The 25,968-nt window shown below is 42.6% G+C and overlaps 1 protein-coding gene across 1 annotated transcript; it reads left to right on the forward strand.

The window, feature by feature from the left end:
* The first annotated feature begins 3,936 nt into the window (after nucleotides 1-3,936).
* Nucleotides 3,937-17,555, forward strand: ENC1 (ectodermal-neural cortex 1). The gene is made up of 3 exons (XM_069002085.1): nucleotides 3,937-4,168; nucleotides 8,777-10,590; nucleotides 14,433-17,555. Exon 2 carries the CDS (start codon nucleotides 8,789-8,791, stop codon nucleotides 10,556-10,558), a length of 1,770 nt encoding a protein of 589 aa, XP_068858186.1. The 5' UTR covers nucleotides 3,937-4,168; nucleotides 8,777-8,788; the 3' UTR covers nucleotides 10,559-10,590; nucleotides 14,433-17,555.
* Nucleotides 17,556-25,968: the final 8,413 nt, after the last annotated feature.

Below are 25,968 nucleotides of genomic sequence, written 5' to 3' on the forward strand. Positions count from 1 at the left end.
AACTCACTGACTTCAAATAAGCTAGTGTTCATATACTTTAAAAGTGACAAGGGATTCACACCTCACAACAATTTACCACACTGATGTTTTGGAGAGGAGCAGTTATGTGTCACATTCAACAACATCTGCCCCTTCGTGCTGCTGGTTTAGACAGCAGCAGGTATTTTCTCTTCCTTTTGGTCTGAGCTGTCATGACATGAATGAATGACATCTAAGGGCCAGCCTGACTGAATGTAATCCCTTCTGAAAATAAACACACCCAGAGATGAGAAAGGGAGAACTGGGAAAAGAGGGGTTTCTCACTCCCAGAACTGGTGGACAAACTGCTGTAACTGAATGTTGACCTCCCAAAACACTTTTAGTGCGTCTCTAGCACTAAACAAGCACTATAATGCATTGGCTGTATCCATGCAAATCTCTGTTTGCAGGCCAGCCTGGAGAAGCACATCAAAGGCAAATGATAAGAAAAGCAGGTGTGGGTCACTGAGGGGTGTTCCTGTCCATATCCCCCTGGGAGAGCTCTGGCACTGGTAGTGCTATTGTACATTGTTAATTAAATCATTCTAATTAATTCATTCAAAGTGTAAATTAGGAAGGAAAGAAGATAAATTACACTAATACATTTAACCCCATGCTGTTTATTTAGCAGTTGAACAAAATAATGTGGTTAAAAACAGTCTAACAAGGCAAAGGCCTAAGACACAGCTGTTTAATAGCATTAAAAATGAGATCTCAGACTGTGCTGCAGGCACATACTGCCTGTTTGCATTTAAAAGGCTTGCCAAGATAGCTGTACTGGCAAACCCTGCTAGTTTAGATGCCGCTGATACTAACAAAACAAAACAAAATACATATTTCCATCTCCCAAATGAAATAACCTGCTCTGGTAAATGGATTATTTTACCAGTACAGCTCTGCCAGTGATAGAACTCTTGCTGGTGCTGCTAGGGTAATCTGCTAGGGAGATCTTTTAGCTACACAGGTATGCCTGCAAAACATTTAAGTGTCAATAAAGCCATATGATAACGTTTGCTATACTTTCAAGGTTCCAAGAACTTGTCTCAACACAGAAGTCAAACCAATTTAAATAAAGAGCAAGGTGAAATAATTTAGTTAAAACAACAGTTCTCTGCATAGCAAACAAGCTGGATTTGAGTGGAATGAGGTTTTTCCTATCCCAATGTTTTCAGAGTCAAATGTGGCACTTAATTATAGAGATTAAAATGGGGTTTTCTATTGACATACTGATCCTTTCAGATTTCTTATTAAAAACAAACAAACAAACAAACAAACAACAAAACAACCCTAAGAGATTATCGATTTCACATGACTCTAGAAGCTGAAGCTTTGAGAAAAGGGCCAATTATCTTGTGATTTGTGATAAAAGCATGATATTTAGCAACACTGCAAAGATCCTATCTATCCTGGCATACTAATACTAGGAGAAACATGTTTCAACTAGTTCAGCGGGCATGTTAAACTATGTCCTGGAATAGGCTAGGCCAGCTTTGTTTTCAGCAATGTCAAAATACAGATTGGCCCATCTACAAAACTGGCTTAACCAGAACAGTGCTTAACTGTGATCTTAGTTCTCAGACCAACATAAACCAGGCCAAAGATTTGTGTTGGACCAGGTTTATTTCTTGAGTGTTTTTTCCATCCTAGCAAAACAAGCACTCTTATTCTAAATGTGCTATAAGCTATACTGGGACAAAGCTATCTACTTCTAACTCCTGTGCAGAAAGGAGAAGTAACACTTTGGGTGTTTTGTCACTTAAGCATACATAAGAACTCAGCACATCCAAAAGAACAACTGTTGTGATTTGTAAACATGGACTGTGGAGTTCCTTTTTCTTCTTATTCTCTCTCTGCTCACACCAGTACCACTCCTTTACACACACAGAAGTATCTGTCTGGCTGTGTACTTGTTTCCCCAACAGATGACTTAAAGCTTCATCCAATCATTCTGCCCTGTTTAACTTCAACAGGTTTCTCATTTCATGGAAAAAAAGGAAGATCAGTACTCATCTGGTCACTCGCTTACAGGATTATTGCCTCATTTTGTTCATGCAGGGTACTGCCCAAATCTGCATGCTGTGGGCATCCACATAAGTCCTGTATGTTGTCCTCTCTGTGGAACTTGTTTTTCACTGACCATTCCTTACAGCTATAGTTCAGATGTTGCTAAGCAATAGATAGGTAACATTATTCTATCATTTTGGCTTATCACTCATAGTGATAACTCTGCCTGTTCAAAGTGTCAGTGTATGAAGTAATGTATCCCTGTGTTTTTAGTTGTATAGAATGAGATAATCTGACTTTCTGATCACATCGTGGAAGATTCACCATAATGGACAGGATTTGGGTGGAATCGATTTGGGTGGAATCTCTGCAGGTTCAGTTGGGGGGAAATGTGGGAAAATAGGATCAAGGCATTTTATGGTTATGTTATGCGAAAGGAAAAGCTGGACTCATAACATGGAAAATACAATGTGCAACACAGGTTGAAATTTCACAGTCAAATCCAAAATCCTCTACAGGTAGGTGAGTCAGGTTAACATGGGTGTCTGTGAATACCCCTTGTGCGAGGTTGTTTACAATTTACAATAGCTTCTCACACCTAAACAACTTTGAAACATACTTTATTACATACAGATGTGCAACATTTTTAGACCATGCAACCTGCAATACTTCATGTTGTAATAAAACAATATCATAAAAAGAAATAATCTATGAAACAAATTACTCTTTCATCTGCTCCCTGTTCAGCCATGCTCTCCAGGCTTGCATATGCCCGCAGGCTGTCTAGAATTACAGATGTGTCCTGCTGTACATTATGTGTGCTTATCTGCAGACTCTGGAGTCCAGCAACACAAATATAAATAACCCCCTGCATGTAAGCAAATTGCTTGCAGGGCATTTTTTTTTTTTAACAGGAGAATTTTGGGTGACATTTCATTATGAAGAACGAGCAAATTCTCCAAACTATTATATTCAACAAGAAGCTTCCTGCTGGTGCGAGTAATTGCTCTTATCTTCCTTAAAGCCTCTTTAGACTAATACCATTGCTTTAAGTGGTATTAGCAAATAGTAAACTAGAAATATGTGCAATGTTTAGTATGGTACCTTGTGTTTTTCTTGTACAGAGCCACACAATGATATTATGTAAGCACTGTTGTTATGTCTAGAATATGTTTATTGTTGAAATCAGCCTTTTGCACACATGCATTTTTAACATACTTTGTTAATTGGGAAATAATTAAAGCCAGGCTTCCCTTTGTGCTGGGCAGGAGCATTCCGCTGGGCAGCTATGAAGCGGCAGCTCTGTGAAGGCCTCCGGAGAGCGCAGTGGCCGCACGGCCCGCGGTAGCTCCGCGGCACCGCCCCGCCGCCGCGGGAGGAGCAGCGCCCGGCAACGGGCTCAGCGCCCGCGATGCCCGCTCTCCTCCGCGCCCTCCCGGCCGCTCCCAGGGCGCCGAGGAGGGATTTTCCACCGTCTGCTTTGCTCGGTCTTCGCCACCCACTGGGACACGCCATGAGGACAGGGACCCCTCCCGTCCGCGCGGCTCTCCCCATCCCGCACAGCTGTTTCGGTGTCTGCGCAGCCGGGCGCACCCCTTGTTCACCCCGAGCGCGGTGCAGGAGCTCGAGTGGCTGCTCCGTCCGAGCCTGCGGAGCCCCCGCGCCGCCCCGGTCGGGTGCGGGGCAGGGCAGGCAGGAGAGGCCATCCTGCAGTTCCCGTCCGGGACGACGCGGGCGCCCCGCTACACCTTCCCTGCCGCCGGCCGGGACAGCAACTGCGAGCGCGCTGCCCTCGTCCTGCCGGCCGTCCCTCCCCCGCCTGTCACTCACAGGCTTTGCATAAAGGCTCCCCCCGCCCCCCAGCCCATATACCCCTTCTCCGCTCCGCCGCTGGGGCAGAGCTGCGGCCGGCGTGCCAGCAGTAGCAGCAGCCCCTTCTTCCATTCCTTCCGTCCCTCTTCCCTACCTCCCGCCCTCCCTTCCGCGACCCGCCTCCCGCCAGCGGCACCAGCTCCGCGCGGCTCCCGGCATCGCCGCTCGCCCGCCGCGTCTCCGCGGCACCGCCGAACCGGCACAGCCCAGCTCCCCTCCCATGCGCGGCGCTGCGCCGCCCAGGCACCTCCGCGCTCGTTCGGGAGCCGCTGCTGTAAGTTGGTGCCGCCGATCCGGTGCAGCGCCGGGTGCGGAGGGGAGGCGGGTGGGCAGCGGCGGGGTAGAGCTGCCGCCGCGCTGCCTGCGGTGCTTCTCCGGCTGGAGCCGGGCTGCCTTCTTGGTCCCCGGCACAGGCGGAGCCTGGCCCTCCTCCGCCCTGTCCGGAACGCTAGGGACCAGCGGGGCACTGGTAGGTAGGCATCCGCGGTGGTTTGCGATCTCCTGTATTCTGCTGCCCTCGGAAAGCGTCGGCTCCCGTTACGAAGGCTGCTAGCCTTCCCGGTGGGCTTCAGCTTCCCGCTCGGGGCCCCGGGCGGTCCGGAGCATCCCTCAGTGGACGTGAGGCGGGGCAGGGAATGAGCGAGCGCCTCGCTGCTCCCTGAGCTGTCTGCGGCGCTGCTCTCCCTGCGCCGGTACAGAAACTTTTGCACATGGTTATTGCTCTATAAAGGAAACCAAATGCATTTAGCTTCTCCCACTGGATTTTATATCAGGCTGGAAAGAAGCTCTGCAAGTTTCTTTTCAGAGACGAAGTTACTTACGTGTTTTGATGGAGCGAACTGAGGGGAATTTAGAGTTGCGTTTCTTTGTCTGCATGTGGTGAGCTGTAGTGCATTCCTAGCAGGAGCAGCGTGTTCTGCTTTCTGTCTCGCTGCAGGTCCTAGGCAGCCACTGAGTTTGAAGACTTTAGGTAGGGTCACGGTTTGCCTCTGCCGATAGTATCGGTGCAGATTTAGCAATTGAAAGCGGTGTTAGTTATATCGATGGGATGATTAGTAGATTTCCTCTCTTGCGGCTGTTTCACTGATTCTAAAGAAAAACGCAACCACCGTGTAATTATACAGTCGTATTAAAATGAGCCTGCATCAGGGATGTGTCAGTAAGTTGAAAATACTTGATTTTTCATTTGATTTAGGCTGAGACCTGCATGCTGTAGAACTGTTAAGTGGGACAAGGAGCCTGTTGTTTAGTCGTAAAGTAGTGTTTACTACTGGGCTGCTGTGACAAGTAGGCTGTTGAAGTGTAATTATAAATCAAAGTCTTGGTTCAACCTCTGTTCCTAGATAAAATCTATATCTGCAATTTACTGACCACTTCTTGTCTTTTACATACAAATACTATTTCTAAGGAAAAAATGCCTGAAGGGAACTGGCTAATATTATTCAAGATGAACACTTGATCACTGACTGTAAATTACCTCTGTTGAAGAATTTGAGGCTTACATAATTTTCAACACCAAACAGAGAAATCAGAGATGTCATTTTTACATTTTAATATTCTTATAAGGTTCTGGATTGACCTAATTGCCAGAGACTCAGAAAGGATGTTTATGGAAACACTGCCTGTTAGTGAATGGTGATACTGCTTCTAAGGGTGTTTGTTCAGCTAGTCCATGTGTGAACTCATCTCAGCACCACAGTGGAGGAAAAAGATGTGTATAGATACGTATCTTTGTTCTGTTTGGGGAAATATGTTAGCTTATCTTAAATGTGAATTGGCATATTTTGAATTCCTCTCAACAGATGACATTGCAATGATAAAGGCAATCTTACAGGAACGGTTCAAGACTAGCATATGTGAAATCTACTTCTCAGCAAGAGACTAAGTCTTCTGTTATAGCAGGGTGAAATAGTGAGTGCCTTATTCAGTAGCTGTTTGAGAGGGATTCTTATGCAATTTTTTTTTTACAGTGATATTTTTTACTATGGCTGTGAGTGGGCTTTGGGTAACAGACAAGTGATCTGTTTCTCCCCTCTGCGTGTGGTCTGTAGTTCACTAGTCTCCACTGTATGCATAACTGCAGGGTGGATTTTTTTATGTTTGCCTCTATTTTGTTGTGGTTATGGGCTCATTCTGAGTGGCGCTGAACAAGTGGTGCTCATGGTAGTACGCAGCCTGGTGAAAGATCTAAATGCCTGCATTTGCAGCCTCTGATGTGAACTCTACCTGCCCTGTTTCTGAACCCTGTGTGCATGATGAAAGAAAGTTTTCAGTATACTCTGAATTCCCCCAATATGAGGGGGCAAAGAAGGGGACCTGTGTTTTCGTAGAGATCCTGACATGCCTAGACTGTGATATCTACACATTCAGTTAATTGGAATGGAGGCTGAGGGGCAGTGAGCATATTCAGATCCTGGTTATTCTGCTGTCTCTGATCAGTGGAGTGTTTAGCTCCCGTCCTGCTCCCTGGTGAGGAACCTTGAAAGAGTAAGTCCTCAGTGTGAGGAAAACCCACCTGTAGAGATCCAGTGAATACTTTGCATTGCATCATAATAGCATTTAAAATAGTAAGGTGCCTGGAAAAAATTGAAAAAAAACTACAGTAAAGTGTTCAGCTTCCTGTTTGTGCCTTCAAACTGCTTGTATACTAGTATTTCAGGCCATGACCTTTCTGTAATCCTTCAGTTTCAGGAGATTTCAACCTGTAAATAGTCAGTATCATATTTTTGGCTATAGGTTAAGTGGGTTATTTTAGTCTGAGATTAGTGCTCAAGATCCTTGAATGCCATCTGCGTATTTTTTTGCCAGACAATACAATTCCATTAAAGGTCACTTAATTTTCCTTGTAAAAGAGTTTGTGTTTTGAAGACGTACCAGCTGCCTTAAGCTGTTCTGTGCTTAGTGTATTTAATAGTTTGGTCTAGGGAGTACTGGTAGGATCCCTTTCTAAACTTTTGCATGGTAGAGTGAGACAGATACTCTGCCTTGTAGCTCTGATATGTAGGATTCCTCTCTGGTTTGAAGGACTTTGGGCTGAGCACCATATATTGGGCTGTGTTACTTGCTCTTTTCAATCCCAGTTAAATTTCATCAGGCAAATTGTGTTTCAGATAAAAGGAAATGGGCTGTAGTAGTTTTACAGTAAGGTGTCTCTTTATTCCTTACTTCAAATTTGGTTTAGGGGCTTTTTTTTTGTTGTAACTGAAGGGAAAGGTGTATCACAGACTTGCTGTTCAATATGGTGAATCAATTGCATTAGCACAGATAGTGAGGAGGATGGTACTGGCTGTGCTGCATTTAAACTGCAGGTGTTGCATGTTCCATATACACAGATTGCTTCTTCTGAAATGGAGTCTGCTGTCCAAATTAAACATGTGGTTTTGATTTTGTTATTTCTGGTCATATGAATCTAGAAAAATATATGTATTTAAAAATGCTTCTTTTTGAGGCTTGTAAAGCTCTTGTATTATCTTGAAGCATGAAATGTGGGAATGAAATTCTACAGTTCTGTAGTGCTTAAAGATGCTCAAGTATATGAAAATGTCTGTGTGAGAGTAAAGTGTATCCACATTAAAAACCTTCACAAGTGGCCCAGGTCATGCTCTGACTTAGGACGCTGCATGCTTTCCAGGTAGACCTTCTGGCCAGTTCTTTATTTGAAGGTGCAGTAAAAGGTACTCTGGACATGCAAATAGCATAATAATTAGGCAAGTTTGGGTCTTGGCTTTCTCTGAGTTTTCTCTGCAGTTTGAAGAGAGAGAAGTGAGATTATTAGAGTACTGATTAACAGCCACAGCTTGCACTGAGTTCTGTCTGTTTCATCTCCTACTATTTGCACTGTGGCTTTTTGGCCATTAGCTTTTTATCTCTGCCAATATTCCTCCCTTTCCCTATACTCCATACTCTTTTGACTTGACTTACTTAAATCTGGAAACTTGCTGCTGTAATTATACATATACTTGCAGGTAGGTTACTGTTACCATGGCAGGTAACAGTAACATTCACCTCTAAACAGGATCTGAACAGCGTTTTGTCTGGTAGGAATAGAGCAGGATAGGATATGTCTTCTGTTTTATGCCTCCTCAAAACTTCAGAATGAACTAATGGCTTAAGCTCTGAGGACCTGACTCTCCACTCTCCAGGTGGCTTCAGAGGCCATGTCTCAGTGACTTCAGCTGGTAGTCAAAACATGTTTTTCTGCTGACCTTGCCTAAATATATGCTATATCACTATAGCAAGCAGCCACTGAATTCTGTGGAATAAAGGTGGGATCTGTAGAATTTACTAGTCTTGTTTTTTTTACATTTACACCAGTCTAAATGTATGGTTGATACCAGGGTTTTATTTTAAAGTTCGTTTTTTTTCCATTTTGTGCTGTTGCATACGGAATCACTATACCAAAGGGAAGCTTCCTAATGGGATTAGTAGGTTTTTGTTCCCTATACAGCTTTTGACATTCCTTAGGTATTCTGTCTGGTAGCTCTTCCTGCTATGATTCAGTACAGGAGAATGTTTCAAGCGTGTGCATGTGTATGTATGTAATGAATCAGCTGGTCTAGGCTGGGGAAGGGTGAGAAAATCAGTCCTGGTTCATTTTCTTTCTCTAACTTACTTGCTTACTGTATTGCTATGAAAGTTGGAGATCAGGTTTCCCAAGATAAACCTGCTCTTGGGCAACAAATTTAGACTATGGCATTTATGAATCTCAGCTTACAAAAAAATAAACACATGCCAAAGGGAGATGTAATTCTCTGCCCACTCAGCTGTAAATTAAGGCTTTTTTCTCCCCCATCCTATAGTGAATAATAGACACACTTTTTGATATGTAAAAATAATAATGAATTTTGCTTTTATTTATATTAAATTTTTTCTTTGCTTATAGGTGTAAAAGAAAATGTCAGTCAGCATGCATGAAAATCGCAAGTCTAGGGCCAGTACTGGCTCCATAAACATATACTTGTTCCACAAGTCATCCTATGCTGATAGTGTCCTTACTCACCTGAACCTCCTGCGTCAGCAGCGTCTCTTTACAGATGTACTTCTCCATGCTGGAAACAGGTCATTCCCCTGCCACAGAGCAGTTCTAGCTGCTTGTAGCCGCTACTTTGAAGCAATGTTCAGTGGAGGACTGAAAGAGAGCCAGGACAGTGAAGTCAACTTTCACAATTCAATTCACCCAGAAGTCTTGGAGCTTCTTCTGGACTATGCATATTCCTCCAGAGTTATCATCAATGAGGAGAACGCAGAGTCATTGCTGGAGGCCGGTGACATGCTGGAGTTTCAGGACATTCGGGATGCTTGTGCAGAATTTCTGGAGAAAAACCTTCATCCCACCAACTGTCTCGGTATGCTGCTGCTGTCAGATGCTCATCAGTGCACCAAGCTGTATGAGCTCTCTTGGAGGATGTGCCTTAGCAACTTCCAGAGTATCAGTAAAAGCGAAGATTTCCTTCAACTGCCAAAAGACATGGTAGTGCAGCTCCTTTCCAGCGAAGAATTAGAAACTGAAGATGAAAGGCTGGTATATGAATCAGCTATCAATTGGGTCAACTATGACCTGAGTAAGCGTCACTGTTACCTGCCGGAGCTGCTGCAGACAGTGAGACTGGCCCTCCTGCCAGCCATATACCTTATGGAGAATGTGGCCATGGAAGAACTTATCACCAAGCAAAGGAAAAGCAAGGAGATTGTAGAAGAATCAATAAGATGCAAGTTGAAGATCTTACAGAATGATGGAGTGGTTACCAGCTTGTGTGCCAGACCCCGAAAAACTGGTCACTCACTTTTTCTTTTGGGTGGCCAAACCTTTATGTGTGACAAGCTGTACCTGGTGGATCAAAAGGCAAAGGAGATCATTCCAAAGGCTGACATTCCAAGCCCACGGAAAGAGTTCAGTGCTTGTGCCATAGGCTGCAAAGTGTATATCACTGGGGGACGAGGATCAGAAAATGGGGTCTCCAAAGATGTGTGGGTGTATGACACCCTTCACGAGGAGTGGTCGAAGGCTGCTCCCATGCTGGTCGCTAGGTTTGGCCACGGTTCTGCTGAACTTAAGCACTGTTTGTATGTAGTAGGAGGACACACTGCAGCAACTGGTTGCCTTCCAGCTTCCCCTTCAGTATCCTTGAAGCAGGTAGAACAGTATGACCCCGTGACCAACAAATGGACCATGGTTGCCCCACTGCGAGAGGGAGTAAGCAATGCAGCTGTAGTCAGTGCAAAGCTGAAGTTGTTTGCTTTTGGTGGTACCAGTGTTAGCCATGACAAGCTGCCCAAAGTCCAGTGCTACGATCAGTGTGAAAACAGATGGACAGTACCAGCCACCTGCCCCCAGCCCTGGCGCTACACAGCTGCAGCTGTTCTGGGAAACCAGATTTTTATTATGGGTGGAGATACTGAATTCTCTGCATGCTCTGCTTATAAATTCAACAGTGAGGCATACCAGTGGACTAAGGTGGGAGATGTGACAGCAAAGCGAATGAGCTGCCACGCAGTGGCATCTGGAAACAAATTGTATGTGGTTGGAGGCTACTTTGGCATTCAGAGGTGCAAAACATTGGACTGCTACGATCCCACATTAGATGTATGGAACAGCATAACAACTGTGCCATATTCATTAATTCCCACAGCATTTGTCAGCACATGGAAGCACCTCCCCTCCTAATTGTGTATAAGTTGGCAATTAAAAGTTATCAGGTAAGAAATAACACCTTTGAATTTCACTGTAATAATGCTTTTCAAAAAACTTTTCAGCAGCAGCTCTGAGGAGGGGTGAGTATGTTTGATGCAATTTTACATCTGGAGCACCTGAGACACATACATTCATGGGCTGTTTTAAGCCAGGCACCATGTCTGTGACAAAGCCAGATGCTGGAAGTAGTTTGCCATATATCTTGCACTGACTTTTACAAGGCCTTTTCCTTCATGATTTAGATGTGAAGGACTAAGAAAAATAACATTTTCAGCTTGTGGAGAAATGCAGATAATCTTTTGGAAATTGGCTCTGCTTTTAAGCACTAAATGCATGCTAAATAAAGGTTCCAGTGCCATTTTCCTGATGACTGAGACTCAGTCACTCTGCATCCAGTAACAGTACCTAAAGAAGATACAGTAAATTCTGATCTGAAGTCTGATAGTGAATTCGCTTGAATTTCCACACTGATGCTTTAGGGAAAGCTGTTGTCTTATGAGAGGTGTTTTACAGGGAGTTCAGGCCTAATTTTCAATCTCACCTAGACAGCATGGTTGCATCTGCATGGATTAAGGTTGCATTTTCTCCATTGTTACATTTTAAAAAACAGACTTTTCAAAATACATATATATATGTTGAACTAGATATAGTGTCAGGAAGATGTGTAATTAATATTGCTGCCTGAAATAATTACTAGTCTATAGCACACACTGTTCCAAAACAATTTAATTATACATAATGGGCCAAGCTCTTACCAGATGCAACTTCAGCATTGTATCTTCTCACAAGCAAGTCTGAATTTGGTCTTGCTTGATTGGTTGTTGTGCATTTCTTATTTTTGGGAGGAGGGGAAAAGATTTTCACTATTAATCTGTGTATTTTGCAACAAACGAGGCAGACTCCTGTTTGTGTGTTGCTTTTATTCCCCACTTCCTCCTTGTGGCTTTAGTACAAAATCAGTTACTGCCAGCCAAATAAATATAATGATGTCCTTGATCCTAAATAATCAATGCCCTGTGAAAGGTAGTTTCTTTTTTGATTTGAGCAGTGTATATTGTACCCATGAAAGCAGGCAGGTTATAAAAAAAAGGCAAATAAATAGTTGCAGTAATTAAACAAGCCATACATGTGCCTCTGGGTTACCTGAAAGTTCAGACTGACAGAGATTCTCCAGAATCTTCTCCAGGGAGAACAACTTGTGTATAAAGACTTCTCTAGGTTCTTCAGTTTGGGACAGATCACTGGGGAGGTTTCTTTGGTGTTTTTTGCACAGTTGACATTTGCACTTAATGCAAACCCCAAAGGTCTTTGAAGCAGTGTAGATAGTGCAGACAGTTACTCTTGTAGTTGCCTTTCATTTGACTGGGAGCTTTGACTGAGTAAGGAATACAAGGCTGGGCCCATGCAAAGCAGCAGCTCAGCTTTGAAATCTAGTATGAAACTGGGCAGTGTTGTGCCATCAGGTGCTCTTCTCTCAGGTGGTTGTTTGCCTTGAAAATACTACACTCTCTCTCCCCTCTCTCTCTCTCCCCTCTCTCTCTCTCCCCTCTCTCTCTCTCTCCCCTCTCTCTCTCTCCCCTCTCTCTCTCTCCCCTCTCTCTCTCTCCCCTCTCTCTCTCTCCCCTCTCTCTCTCTCCCCTTTCTCTCTCTCCCCTCTCTCTCTCTCCCCTCTCTCTCTCTCCCCTCTCTCTCTCTCCCCTCTCTCTCTCCCCTCTCTCTCTCTCCCCTCTCTCTCTCTCCCCTCTCTCTCTCTCCCCTCTCTCTCTCTCCCCTCTCTCTCTCCCCCCTCTCTCTCTCCCCCCTCTCTCTCTCCCCCCTCTCTCTCTCCCCCCTCTCTCTCTCCCCCCTCTCTCTCTCCCCTCTCTCTCTCTCCCCTCTCTCTCTCTCCCCTCTCTCTCTCTCCCCTCTCTCCCCTTCTCAATCTTTTTTTCCCCAGACTTCTCTTGGGAAAGCACGACAAACTTTAGAGACTTGGCAGGTCCTGGTTACTGGCAGTAATTGCCCCCCGACAGCAAATGGAGGCCCTCATTTCTGTGTGTCAGCTTCCTCCCTAGCTGGGAACTATGTCTCAATATCTTCAGTTAATTTGTATTATTACTGACTTTATGCGGTTCTCAGTGTTATCAGAACAGCAGTATTGAATGCCCGGACTCAGGTCTGTGCCAAGAAAAATATTGACTTATTCTTCTGAGTCTGACTTAATTGTTCTGGAGTTTACAGTACGTGAGGGAGTGTTTTATTTTGAAAAAGAGTTCTCAGAGTATAACGGTGCAAAAAGCTTTCCTTTATTCTGCAGTATCTTGTTAAAAGCCATTATTTTAGCTTCACTAATACACAAGATAACTGGCTTAACAAGCACATAAGATAACTGTCTGAATGTAGCCATAGACTGAAATCTCTCCAGTGCTGTGTGTTCATCCAGCAAGTAGGTTGTTTTTTTTCCTACTGACTCCTGCTGCTTTGTCAGTGGGTGGGAGGGACAAAAAGGAAATTACTTCTGATTGCTCTGTTTTCATGGTGCTGTGTGGCCCCAGTCTGACAGCTTTTAGGAAGACTTCAGTCTGCTTTGTCTTGTTCCTCAAACTTGAGAGTTTTGAGTCATTTTTTTCCCCTCTGTTTTGGAATTGTTTATAGTTTTTTTAAAATTCGTCCCATGACAAGAAACACTGTTTTGACTTCGGTGTTGATAGTCTGTATTGATGGGAAGAATGTCACGCTATGCTGAAGAATACCTAGAAAAGACTAATCACACTAAGAGTGGACACTTTTTTAGACATAAAAAAATGGCCCACACTTGCAAAAGCACTATGGACTGTTATGTAGGCTGGGTTGTTTCCTGTGAATGTTCTCTGTTGTTCTTAGACAGCCTGAGAGAGATGTGGTGTGTTCAAAGGATCTGTGAGTGTGCTGGAGCTCATTTGCATTGTAATGAAATAGGATTTGCCTTCTAAAATTCTAGCAGTGCTGTCAGAAATTGCTGATGAACTGATGATGGTTTAGAAGCTGGCATTTTGATACGGCTTCACAGCGAAAAAGCAAAGCACAATCTCAGTATCCAAAGGCTGAGTTTCTCATTGAATAATAAATTTTATAAAGGACTCCAGGATGGATTTATTGATGCATAGTATATTGCTGTGTGAAAAGAAAGGAGGGAGAATTCTGCTATAATGAAGAGTAGATGTATTTTAAGTAAGGGAATTCTATGGCCCTTTCTCTACTGTGAATAAATTCAATTCAGAATTTGTTAAGGTGGAGGGAGGTATTGGGGTGAGACACCTTCACCTTCCCTTCTGCTTTGATCCAACCAGGTTTGTTTTGGCTGAGGGATAGAAAAAACTCTGCAATAAGTGCTCATGTGGGTTTTTGTGGAAGAGAAGTAACAAAAGCTTGTTTGCCTAAAACAAATCCACAAAGTTTTAAGATTCTGGGGGAACATAGAAATGTGCAAGTATGCAGGATATTGAGCCAATCACTTTGAGCCAGTTTGATTTAGGTTTCAAGTGACTGAATTTCTACCCCAAAAGTTAGTCAGTGTTTCTGCAGTCAATAGGATGGTTTGCAGAGTAAGGTGAGTAGAATAATGAAGTCAGAATCTGGTCCTAAATAATTATGTTCTTGTCTGGTTTATGTATCAGTAGTTGGGTATTGCACAAGAACCTGAATGTTCCGGGCGGGCAGGGAAGCCCATTAATGTTGTAATGTAGGATACAAGATTAGGGTTGTATCCTAAGCCTAGCTTTTAAATTTTCTTTGACATCTGGAAAAAAACCCTTATGATATATTGTTGCAGCAAAATCTTTAAAGTCATTTCTCTCTCCTTTCCCTCTACCTCTTCCCATGCTTTTAGTTTACTCCTTTATTTGGAGAAGCGAATTGGAACCTCAGATCTGGAGAAGTTTTAATGAAGAAAAATCATTCAGCATCTCTTGCATTTGAAGAAAATCATCTGCACCTTGTAAATTATCCAACCTAGACATGAAGGAATGGGAGAAGAAACCCCTCTCTTCAGTGCTTCAACACACGGTTTAAATATGAATGGACAAACCTGTGATCTGGTCCTTGTGCTAGTAATTGTGGATTAATGCCAATATTAATCAGTCTTTCAAAGATGAAAAAAAAACCAGAGACAGAACTTCTCTTAGCTGTGCACTACACAGCAGTTGATTTCCATGGACGCCGCTGTTTTTATGTGAAATTCGAAAGGGTTGTTACCTCTCTTTGTGATGAAGTGCCAGCACCAGCTGCAGGGGAAGCAGGCCAGGTCTGAAACAGCAAGATGCTGCTGTGAATGAAGATACAGCAGTATTGCTGCTGAACTCTGCTGACTGGAGTGTGCTTGCCTGTGGGCAGTGCCTGCAGCATCTGTTACACCCTGTGTTGCATTGTCCTGTGTGCAGTAAGTTACCTTCTGCTTCATAAGGACCCGTCCAGTGGTGAAATGTTTTTGCAACAGTGGGGAACAAACATTACATCCCCAAAATGCTCATTGTTCCTGTTCCTCCCTGTATTTATAATTCAGTCTGTCTGATTCCTATTATGTTACTTGTTGTAGATATAGTTATTTATTGTTCAGTGCTTGCATGCTGAAACAATGCCTGCAATTGTCTTCATATTGCAAGGGCTTGTGTGAATTGTACGTTTTGCACATATTGTGATTGCTGATTTGCTCTGCTGCACAAAGAAAGAAAACTATTGGGTAACAGTTGGAGGTGGGAGGGAGGAGTGGCTTCCCAGTCGGAAATGGAAGGATTACAAGACAGGATTTTAAATTACACATGTGCTAAACGAAGAAGCCATGGAGGTCACTTTCTCAGGCCACCAGCTCCCCAGGTTGCATGTGGTGTGTCTTGTAGACGGTGTCCTTGCAACATTTCATTTGTTGGTCATGCCTTTCAATTTCTAACCTGGAAATAGCCAAAGTCTCTTGCAACACTCTCTTTGTGCAGCTTCCTGATTGCAACGCAAATACTGTGGAAGAGCTTCTGGATACCAAGCCCAGATGAAGTCATTGTCCAAACTTATTTATTTATTTATTGGGTTGGAGGAGGGTTACCAACAATATAGCCACATTGTCCTGAAGGAGTGGAGAATGGTGATTCAAGAATAAGAACAACATAAAACCTCAACATAGGTTAATGATGAAGTCTTAAAAAAAAAAAGAAGAAGAAGAAAGAGCAGCAATTTTGCACTGACTGGATTGCCTCATCCATCTGGATTTCAGATGATCATCTGAGTGGCCAGATGTCAAAGACCCAAGTGCTCTAGAAAAATTCTTATGGGGATAGATAAAGAATTTCAAACCTCTTATCTTAAAAAAAAAAAAAAAAAAAGCCCTCAAACTCTGCTGCTTTTTATTTTTGTTATCCAGGTGTGTCTTTAATCACTTGGTTGCTCAGAAGCCTCAGATAATCCTGAGAAACCAAACTTTGATTTATAAATAAAATTGTTTCTTATTATTCTGGTCTTTGGACAGAGATGATGCTACTCTTTTTCATTGGAATTTCAGAAGCTTGTGTTTCACAGGTACTTTCTTTGCCAGATCCTGTCATGAAGCTTGTATTGTATTGTGTGTTTTCTTAGATGTTTCTGGAGCCCAACTTAACTGGCACATTCAGTAACATGGTTGGTGTGTGCTGTGGTATAAGTAAACAGCTGCATGTGTGCATGCAAAACAAAAATAGTCACATTGGTGATGCTTGCCTTTCTCTGTGTGACAGTGACGTAGCTGTATTTGTGAAAGCTTTGTCATCTGAAAGTGTTTACACTGGTCACTGGAAGTTTCTCTGTGCTGCCTTACATTTGATTTGCTGTTTGGAATAGACTCTTTACATTTCAGATATAAGGTATTTGGAGTTCTGTGAATACTGAGAGAACATTGATTAATCAGCAGTCATTTGCAGTTTTTGAAAGGGTGAGTTCCAGCTAGATGTGATAAAATTATAGTTCCACTGATTAAACTGATTCCTTGAAGTGATAGATTAAAAAAGTATTTAAACCCACAGCCTCTCTAACCCTGCCCCCCCTTAGATGGCCTTTAAGCAATAGGAAAACAGATTAGGATAGGTCTACTTTCTATATCCCTGTACTTGCACAGGTTGCCATGTTGAAGCTAACAGCCTTGAATTTTTGTTGCCTTTCATCTTATGGATCACTCTCAGGAGTATGAAGGGAGCCATAAAATCAGACTTCCTGTGTTTTGCATGTCCTCTCACCAGGCACTAGTAATTACATAAGGTACAAGGAAGTAAAGAACTGGGTCCCCAGGGGCCCCTGTGTTTGAATAAGGACATGTAGCTTTGAGACCTGTGTTCTCCGTCAAGCTGATCAGAGTCTAGAGGTGAAGCTGCCTTGCATCTATTTAGCTTATGAAATCTGTTTTGTAGCACCATGCAGCTTCCAAAAGTGGGATGAGTTTTCTGCAGCTGTTTCCAAAGTTGTGGTCTGCTTTCAAGTCCTCAGTTAATTCCTGTGTGTAGGCTGGAGGAAGCTGGAGTCAGGGTGGGCCTCTGGCTCTGCAGGGAATACACTAGGCTCTTGCTCTGTGAATTGTTGTGGGAATCCTGGCTAACTACTTGACCATTCCAGTCCTGCAAAACACCCCACACTTTGAAGCAAATGCAGTTCACAGCAGAGTGCACACAAAAACCCTGGCGTAAGATGGGAAGGTTCCTCTTATTTTGCAGGCTGGTTGCTGTAGAAACATGTAACAAAGGACAGCCTTCCTCTTCTGGTGTAATTGTGCAGCCCCTTTTCTATATGTCTGACACCTGTCTGAATAAGAGTGATTAGAACAGAATAATGTTCCCATTCCTGGCCCTTGAAGACATGGTTCATGTGCTAAAAGAAAACTGTGCAAGTGAAGAAGTAAAATTGTCTATGTTGTTTGCTACTACATCTTAAGATTTTGTAAAACTCACTTTTTTTCACAATGTGAAACTGAAGGTCAATAAATTATTAGATATTTCCTCTACATGGCATGTTTATTTGAAGTGTTGACTCTTCCTCCCTTCTTTCCTCACCCCTAAATGCTTTGAATCCTGTATAATGCCCTTTTTATGTCCTCTTAAAAGAAGCACATCAGCAACATGCAATTAAATGCTTTGGTTTAAGCTTCTGCTTCAGTTGCGCTTTCCTTCCCTTTGTTCTGTTCTGCTGCTGTTACTATGATCTCTATCTCAAAGTTCAGCAGTTAAAACTCGGAGAGCCTCAAAACATTTAAGAACAGGAAATGCAAGTTTGTTGGTGCTTGCATTACAGTTTAGTTAGTGCCTGATACCACTCGGAAGTGGAATTAGGCATCTTGAATCCTTTCTAATTATTCTCAAGTCAGAAAATGCTGGCTATGTATAAAGCATTCCACTTGTTCTATATACTGTATGTGTATAGTCAAACTCTTTGAACTTTTCATCTTACTTACGTTTCTGTGTATACATGGTGGTGGGGTTTTTTGTAGTTTTGGGTGGGGTTTTTTTGTTTGATTGTTTGTTTGTTTAAATGCCATTTTAATAATATTGATTGTCTGCATTGGCTTAGCACCTGTCTGGCCTGAAAGTGTTGCTGAACTCTGTTCAGATATAAAATAGCAAGTTTTCTGACATCTTCTGAACTACCTCTATTAAAACTCCTGCAACTGCCCTGTGAAAAATCACAGGTTTCTTCATGATCTTTCTTTGCTCAAAAGAGTTGGGGCCATAGTATTAAGTGACTTTCTGGCCTTGGCATGGCTTGGGTAACCTGTGTTGGAGATGTTTGGCATCAGTTTTAGCTGGGGGAGTGGGACACTTGGAGACTCTTTAAATATGAAGGATACTGGAAGAAATCAGTCTTTCCACAGAGCAAGGTAAGGTTAAATCAGTTTCAGTGCTTATTGCAAGCTCTTTGCTGGATAGTAACCTGGGTTGCTTTCCTTTATTTGGATTTCACCAGGGCATGGGATGCTGACGGCGGCACTGGGCATGAACAAGCTGCTGTAGAGTGATTCACTGGTGTCGTTTTAGGGCACTGGGTTACTACTCTACCTGGTCATGGATTCAAACTCCTTTGCTTGAAAGTTTTCTCATACTGGAGGTTCTGATATTTATGATGAGAGTGTAAAAAAATAATTACATTTAGGTTTAAAACAACTGATAATCTGAATGAGATCTGCAAGGCATTTGCTTTATTCATAGTAAGCATGAAAACTAAATGCCTTGAATGATTAGAAAGAAATCAGCTCATTAGCATTGACTATGGCTTCATCAAGCATACTTTGGTGATCAGCCCTGACCTGTGAAAGTTTCAAAAGCCCTGTTTATGCTAGTAAATTTAGTATGCCTGGGGATGGTCTGGCAGCTGGCATGAAAGAGCCTTGAGCTCTTTCAGCAGCCCCTTGTCCTGGCAAGATAGGGTGGCTGCATGCAAACTGCTTGGGGTGGCTGCTAGAGTGGTCTGGCTCCTGACCCCTGCCCAGGAGCACTCCAGAGGAGTGCAAGTTTGCATGGGCCAAAACCACATTGGGCTACTCAAATGATTGAGCAGAACTGGCAATCTGTTCTGTGCCTGGGAACATGCCCAAATGCAGTTTGATATATTGCCGTTGTCCCAGCCGGAACATGTGAGTAACATCATGATTAGGTCCTTGATAACTGGGCAGGATGATAACTGATTGTCTGACCTGGCATCAGTGACCTAAAAGCTGTTGAAAGATGGAGGAAGGAATGCTGTCTCTGAGTGACACGTGGTAAGTGGGAAAGATGGGTCCCAAAGAGGAAGAGTCATGCTGCTTCTTCAGATGCAATGACACAAAAGGATTAGAAGTGCAGAGAGAAAAGGGTAGGAGTGTCCACACTGTAGGTGAAAAATGTTTGGTGTGCCCAAAGCACTCCTGGTGGCAGTGCCCTGTGGGCTTTGCAGCAGGTGCATGGTGTCTCCTGGTTTCAAAAAAAGAAAATGGAGCAGAGCTCTATCAGAGACACAGCACAAGTGTGCACATGGGAACAGCCTATAACCCTGTCTGGCAAACACCGAATGAGACAAGTCACTTCTGTTACAAAGGACCATTAGTCCCCAGTTTTACCCAGCATGGCCTCATTTTTGGCCCTTACACCTCTTACACCCGTATAATTTATTCCCCTCCACAGTGTGAAAGGCTGTGATCTGAAATGGTCTGTCATCTGGGTGTGTATATGCATGTAAAGCATACAGAAACATAGATATCATAGAAAAGTCATATGTCTATTGAAATTTTTGTTTCTCTGTGTGTGTGACATGAAGCCAAGTACAAACTTGCTCAGTAGTAACATATGCACATACACAGTGTACACAAAGACCATCTGTCTTCTATGTCTTCTGTAACGGTCTGTGAATTTTAGTGTGTCACTATTTGTTAGAAACTGTACATTTAAATATGAGAATTACCCTTAAAACAAAAAATGGTACATAAGGTGTGACTGTGAATTAAAATGAGTGGTTAAATAAATTGCAAATCTCTTTCATAATAATATTTAGGCAATGCTTCTGGCCTGACAATGCTCTGACACTGTCAGGAAACCGAACTAGACAATGTGTCCTTTTTGTATGTGTGTGTGTGTGTGTCTAGTTACCCTAGAAACGATAATCTGTATCTCTGAAGCAATGGGGAGCTATGAAGGAGGCAAAGCCACAGGAGTTTCTTCCAAGACCCCTCCTAATCCTTCTCTTCTGTTGTCAGACATTCAGTAAATTACTTAGCGCTTGGTATTAGACGAAGTTCATTAGATATTTTGTAATCACTCTGGAATTTGTGGGTCATAGTCCATGCTCTGATTCAAAGGTAAAGTTTATGGTTGACTGTGTTATTTAATTGGAATTATATATTTATATGAGCCAAAATCACAAAAAACCCCTAAGATTTTATAAACCTTCAGCTTTTTCCAGGAGATTTTAACATACCCCATCACATTTCATCCCAAAACCAAGTTCATTAGGGAGCAAAAACACTTAGTCCCAGCCTCAGGCTGAGAAGCTGGGGCATGGGGGATTTGCTGAAGGGTACAACAGGAGTAGTAGCAGAGCCTCCTCAGTTCTCCCAGCACCTTCTGGAGGCACTGGGTGCACTGCACTGATCAACAAGATATCAGGCTGCTTTGTGAGACTGGCTGTGAAAACTTGGCATCTCATTCATGTTATTATTTGGCTTGAGAAGGGTTAAACTATTTACAGAGATACTGTCTCTCAAGACTAACAGAACTAGGTCTAAAAGAAATAGGAAGGACTTGCCATCACATAAACACAAGCAACCTGGCTTTTTACATAGCAGTGAGGAACAATAATTCTTTCAGGCAGATGGTTACTCTTTACCTAAAGAGCACTGATAGGAAGCAGACAAGTTTAGGGAACTGCTGGTAGCAGAGTATTTACACAGACTTAAAATGTTATCCTGCTCCTTGGCATGCCTCCCAGTATGGAGAGGTACTGAGCAAAAGAAAGATGCAGACTGGACCTTTTATCTTAGAGGAAATAGGCTTTCTTTTCCACTCTAAGAAAGAAACATCTTGTATTAAAACAGTTGGAAAGAGTGTTTTAAAGCCTGCGGATCCCTATAAAGGGACCCAGTCAATGTGGACTTCCTCCTAGGGTGAATGGCTGGCTGGAGTGGCTTGGTTCAAGGTTTGCGAAGCAGCTGAGGGGAGACTAGTGGGTTGGTGGAACTGTCCCTGAGTACACAGGATAGTGGTCCAGCTTTCATTTTCATGTGTCACATTTCAAATGTGTCCCTCGCTCCATCTTTGCTCTTCCTGTCCCTACCTGTGCAAATTCCTCATAGACCTGTTCCCCCAGCCTTTATAGTTAGGGTGCAGTGAATATTGCAAAATTAGGAGGAAGGGAGGTCAAAAACTTTTGAAGGCATTTGCTAACATATTGCCACTGAATATGGTCCAGGAGCTATATACCATGGCCTGATAATCCTGCAGAGTATCTGCCTTTGTCCTGCTCTACCTGTATGTCTCAGCCACACAGCTTGTAGCTATTAGGTGTTTGCAGCCCTGTGTGGCACAGACCAGTGTTCAGCTGTATCTGGTCAACTTGTCAAAACCCCAGAAAACAGTTGTGTCATAAGGTAACACTGGATGTGATGTTCTAGCCAGGGCTTTGTTGGCTATAAAAGGGTTAGCCATCAGTGCTGACAGTAAGTTCTCTGTATGTCCTCTTCTAGCTGAAGCATGGCTTTCATCTTTGATCCTGCAAATGGGGTTCTGGAACCACTGGGTGGATGCAGATGCTCTCACAAGGGATTGCCTCACCCTGCTTGTGGGTCTCCAAACACTTTCCTGGTTACCAGGGGTATTTTATGTCTGGATTTATTGGCTGATTTGCATTTTTAGGACAACAATTCGCATTGGTACAAGCAATTCCCTCTTCCCCACCTCCCAGGAAGGTGAAAATACCACCCCTCTGGTCACAGACTAGGGAAGTCTGTCTTTCATCACCCAGTGGGTTTTTTTCAGATTTATTTGCCAGTCTTCTTGTGATGGACATTCAGTTTACTTGATTTTCTATACAAAAGTGGAACATTTTTTTCCAAGTGTGAGTTGGGAGTGGCTGGGAAACCTACCTGCTTGTGTCCTCCTGGCCACAGCATTGCAGTGAGCTGGATGCTGGGGGAAGAAGGGACATCTGCTTGGCTTAAAAGCAGCTGCTTGTTGGAGATGCTTTGGTTCTGCCCAGGGATGGAGGTGTTGATAAAAAAAGTATTGAGAGTGGCATCTTGAGAAACATAGGAACTTTCTTCCAGTTGAAGCAGACCTAATAGCCTCCAAGATGCTAGAGGAAGAGTTTCCTAGCAGCCCAGAAAAGATTTTGCGGGGTTTCTTCAGTGCTAATGGTTGCTGGACTTGGGCAAGACTAGAGGGAAAAAAAGAGAATTCTCCTGTCACACACTTTTCCTCCAAGAAAATATGGTATTTGTGGTCAAGCCACTCTACTTTATTAACCTCACATAGTGCATTTGGGTTTCTACTTAAAAGTTATTTTATCTGACAAATAAGTATCTACAGTAGACTAAATAGGTATCTGCAGTAAAATATTAACTCCTTGATCAAAAGCCCCTGGATATCTGTGGTCCATCTTGCTGTCACGAAAGGGTAGAGCACATTCACCTCAAGCTTCATGCAGGTATGTGTTGAGCTGCTGCTTGGTGTTTCTTGCCTGAGACCACAGGCAGGAAATGGGAAAAATAACCAGAGCTGTTTGCCGCCCCAGAAACTGGGGACCTGGCCCTGGATCCTGACTCTACACTGAGGCTCAACTTCAGATAATTACAGGTGCAGCTGCCAATAAGCTAAGGCACATTTTCTCACTCTTTGCAGCTATTTTGGTCCTAAGAAGAAGAAATAATTTCTTTCTCCTTCTTCAGTTCATTTCAAAGTTACAAGCAGGAAAATAATATTTGCGGTAAAAAAAACTCCATTAAAAACTGTGGTATGGGTTTTATAAATTCAGAGGGAAACTAGCTGGCTGTTTAGACAATTGTACAATCAATCCCCATAATAAGAATATTTAAATAAAAAGGTATAACAGTAATTTTAAACTTTCTTGGAAGGGCAAACAGTGGATTAATTTTTGATCTCTAAAATAGACAAAACCTTTTTTTTCTCTATGTTTGTTAAGCTAATCTGGCTAAAAGCTGGCCTATAAAATGCCTCAGCTTTCCCCCTGTCATCTCAAATACAGTCTTTACCCTACAAGCATGTCTGTGTGTGCTTAACTTCACACAGCCTGAGTACTCCTTTTGAGTTCAGTGGATTAATTCAGAGACCACAATGTTAGCATGCATCACTTGCAGGATTGAGGCCCATCCTAACAGGAAGCAATTTAATGATGGAACACTGCAGAGTACTAAAATAAAATGTTGACGAAGAGCCAAACTGTTTATTTTTTACTGAGGCTATCAAAAAGATTGGTTCATAGACAAACAGATTTTGCTTTCTCTTAAGGGTGCTTCAACAACACAATAGGCAGAAATCAAATACAATGACTTGGAAAATCCTATCTAAACAATACAATTTTAATAGCTTTACATTGTCACTGTCAGAATTTATTTAGCATTCTTTTCTCATTATGCTATATTAGTTTCTTTAATATGCTTTATTAGTTTCATAAAATGCAGAAACATAAGTGTTCACTGAATTTTCCCGTCTTGACAGTGTGTGTGCATTAAAAAAAATTACAAAATACTTTCCAGCAGTTTGCCAAGAACTGTATTGGAGGAGAGGGAAATGATGTTTCTTTCTTCCTCTCTGAGGAAATAGGAAGAGACAAGCTACTTAGTGATCTTGACAGCCCAGTCTGAGAGTTCACAATATTTGTGAAGAATTAGATACAAAAGTCCTAGATGTCTTTCTTTCTGTTCTTATGGCAATGAGAACTAGTGCTCCACCCATTTTCTGCTGCTGTTGGACACCAGCAATACCTCTGATGAAGATGTGCTCAGTGAATGTGCTGTTAGCACTGACCATATCTTGGAATCAGATGCTTGGACTAGGGCTACACTCAGGCTGAGGCAGACAGTTCTGCTGCTCTAGCGCAGCATCCTGCATGGATTAATCACCTGATAAAATGCATCAGAGTGGTTGTGAGAAACCCTGCAGCAGGCACTTATGACATAGCTAACCTTCCTGAGGAGTTTGTCTTTGCTTTCCTGAGTATGAGAGAGTTTCCTTGAAGTTACTGAGACTGCGTACTGCCTCTCCCGGAGCACTCTGTAGCCAGTCTCAGGGTTATTTATTATAGCTACCAGCAGCCACGGCTCAGGGAAATGCTCTTCCTCCACCTCGTTTTTCTCCTGAGCCTGCGGTAAGGGACAGAAGATCTTGAACTGGAAAATGGTGCACATAATAATTTTGTAGTTTTATTGGTATGAAGTCTGAAAATCAGCACCTATCCAGCATGTTCAAGCATCACACAGTCACCATATCCCAGGAGGGCTGAGATTGGAAAAGGCCTCTGAAAATGGTGCAGTCCCACCTCCACCCCAGCTTCCAGCAGTGTCAGTCACAGCAGGTTGCTCAGGGCCATGCCCAGTCAGGCTTGTGTATCTCCAAGAATGAGGATGCTACAACCTTTCTGGGCAACCTGTGCCAGTGTTTTGCCACCCTCACAGTAAAGTATTTTTGTTTATGTAGAAGTGGAATTTGTTATATTTCAGTTTGTGCCCATTGTTTCTCGTGCTGTCACTGGGCCCTGCTCTTCAGTCTGGATACGTCTCCACGCTCCCCAACAGGTCATACATCTCTTCAATTTAGCTATGTCTTGAAAACAGACAGATGTCTTTCTTTCTAAAATTATCTGCTGAAATGGCATTATAGTAGAAAGGATGTTTTAGTGCAGTTTGCAATGAATGTGTATGGTTTACATAATCTAGTAGAGGCTACCTCTGACCCATATAACCAAGACCTGGTACTAAATTAAGAATGATGTATTATCATATACCTGCTGAATTTAGAGTCTGTTGTGGAGCAGGCAGTATCTATCAAATCACAAACTCCATATATTGTGTCTTCTTAGTGGTTGGACTTGGGGATCTTAGAGGTCTTTTCCAACCTTAATGATTCTATGATTCTTTCACAAGGGCTTTTACTCTACCCTGAATATATTGATCACACATACGAGATATAATCTGCTGCTCCACCACATAATATGTATTTTCATAGTATAATAAAGTAAGGATCGATGTTTTTTGTGATAAGGCACCTAAAAATCAATGTTGATTTACAGACAGGCTATATCTTTCCAATGGACAAGGTTGATAATCTCTGGGATGGAGGGAGTTGATTAGCAAATGTATTAAAATCTGTAAGGTTTGGAAGGAGAATATTTCCTGTTGTTATCCAGTAAGTGACACTTTGTGCCAGTAGCTAGATCTCGATTCTGGATCTTTTTGGTAACATAGTGCTCACAAAGAAATTAGTAGGATATGGGTGTGTGAAACAGGGCAGGACTTACACAGACCTGCAGCCAACAAGGTACAAATCTTGCTAATTTTGCATTCTTTTTGGCACTGATATATTGTAGACAGAGAAGGTGTTGCTGAAAATTCTAAAATGACAGTATGAGAGGCTTTTTTAGGAGGCATATATTTATTAGCAAGTGAGTAAATAGTGTATTGTGTTTGACACAGAGAGTAGAAGAAGTGATTTATTCACCAGCTCATTGTGTAGAGATGAAATGCAAATCATCCAGAAGGGCATCAGCCCTTATGAAAATAATGATTTCAGACCTAAACCTTCCCGTTGTGTTTCAGATCTCCATACGTCTGCTTTGGACTCACTCTCAAAAATTCACATGCACATTGTTGTGCAGCTGAGGGGTGGAAACAATGGTGCCTTGGGATTTTTAAGATCAAAATACTATTTTTTATTTAACTG

This window comes from Aphelocoma coerulescens (assembly GCF_041296385.1).
Source record: "Aphelocoma coerulescens isolate FSJ_1873_10779 chromosome Z unlocalized genomic scaffold, UR_Acoe_1.0 ChrZ, whole genome shotgun sequence".
Classification (NCBI taxonomy): Eukaryota; Metazoa; Chordata; class Aves; order Passeriformes; family Corvidae; genus Aphelocoma; species Aphelocoma coerulescens.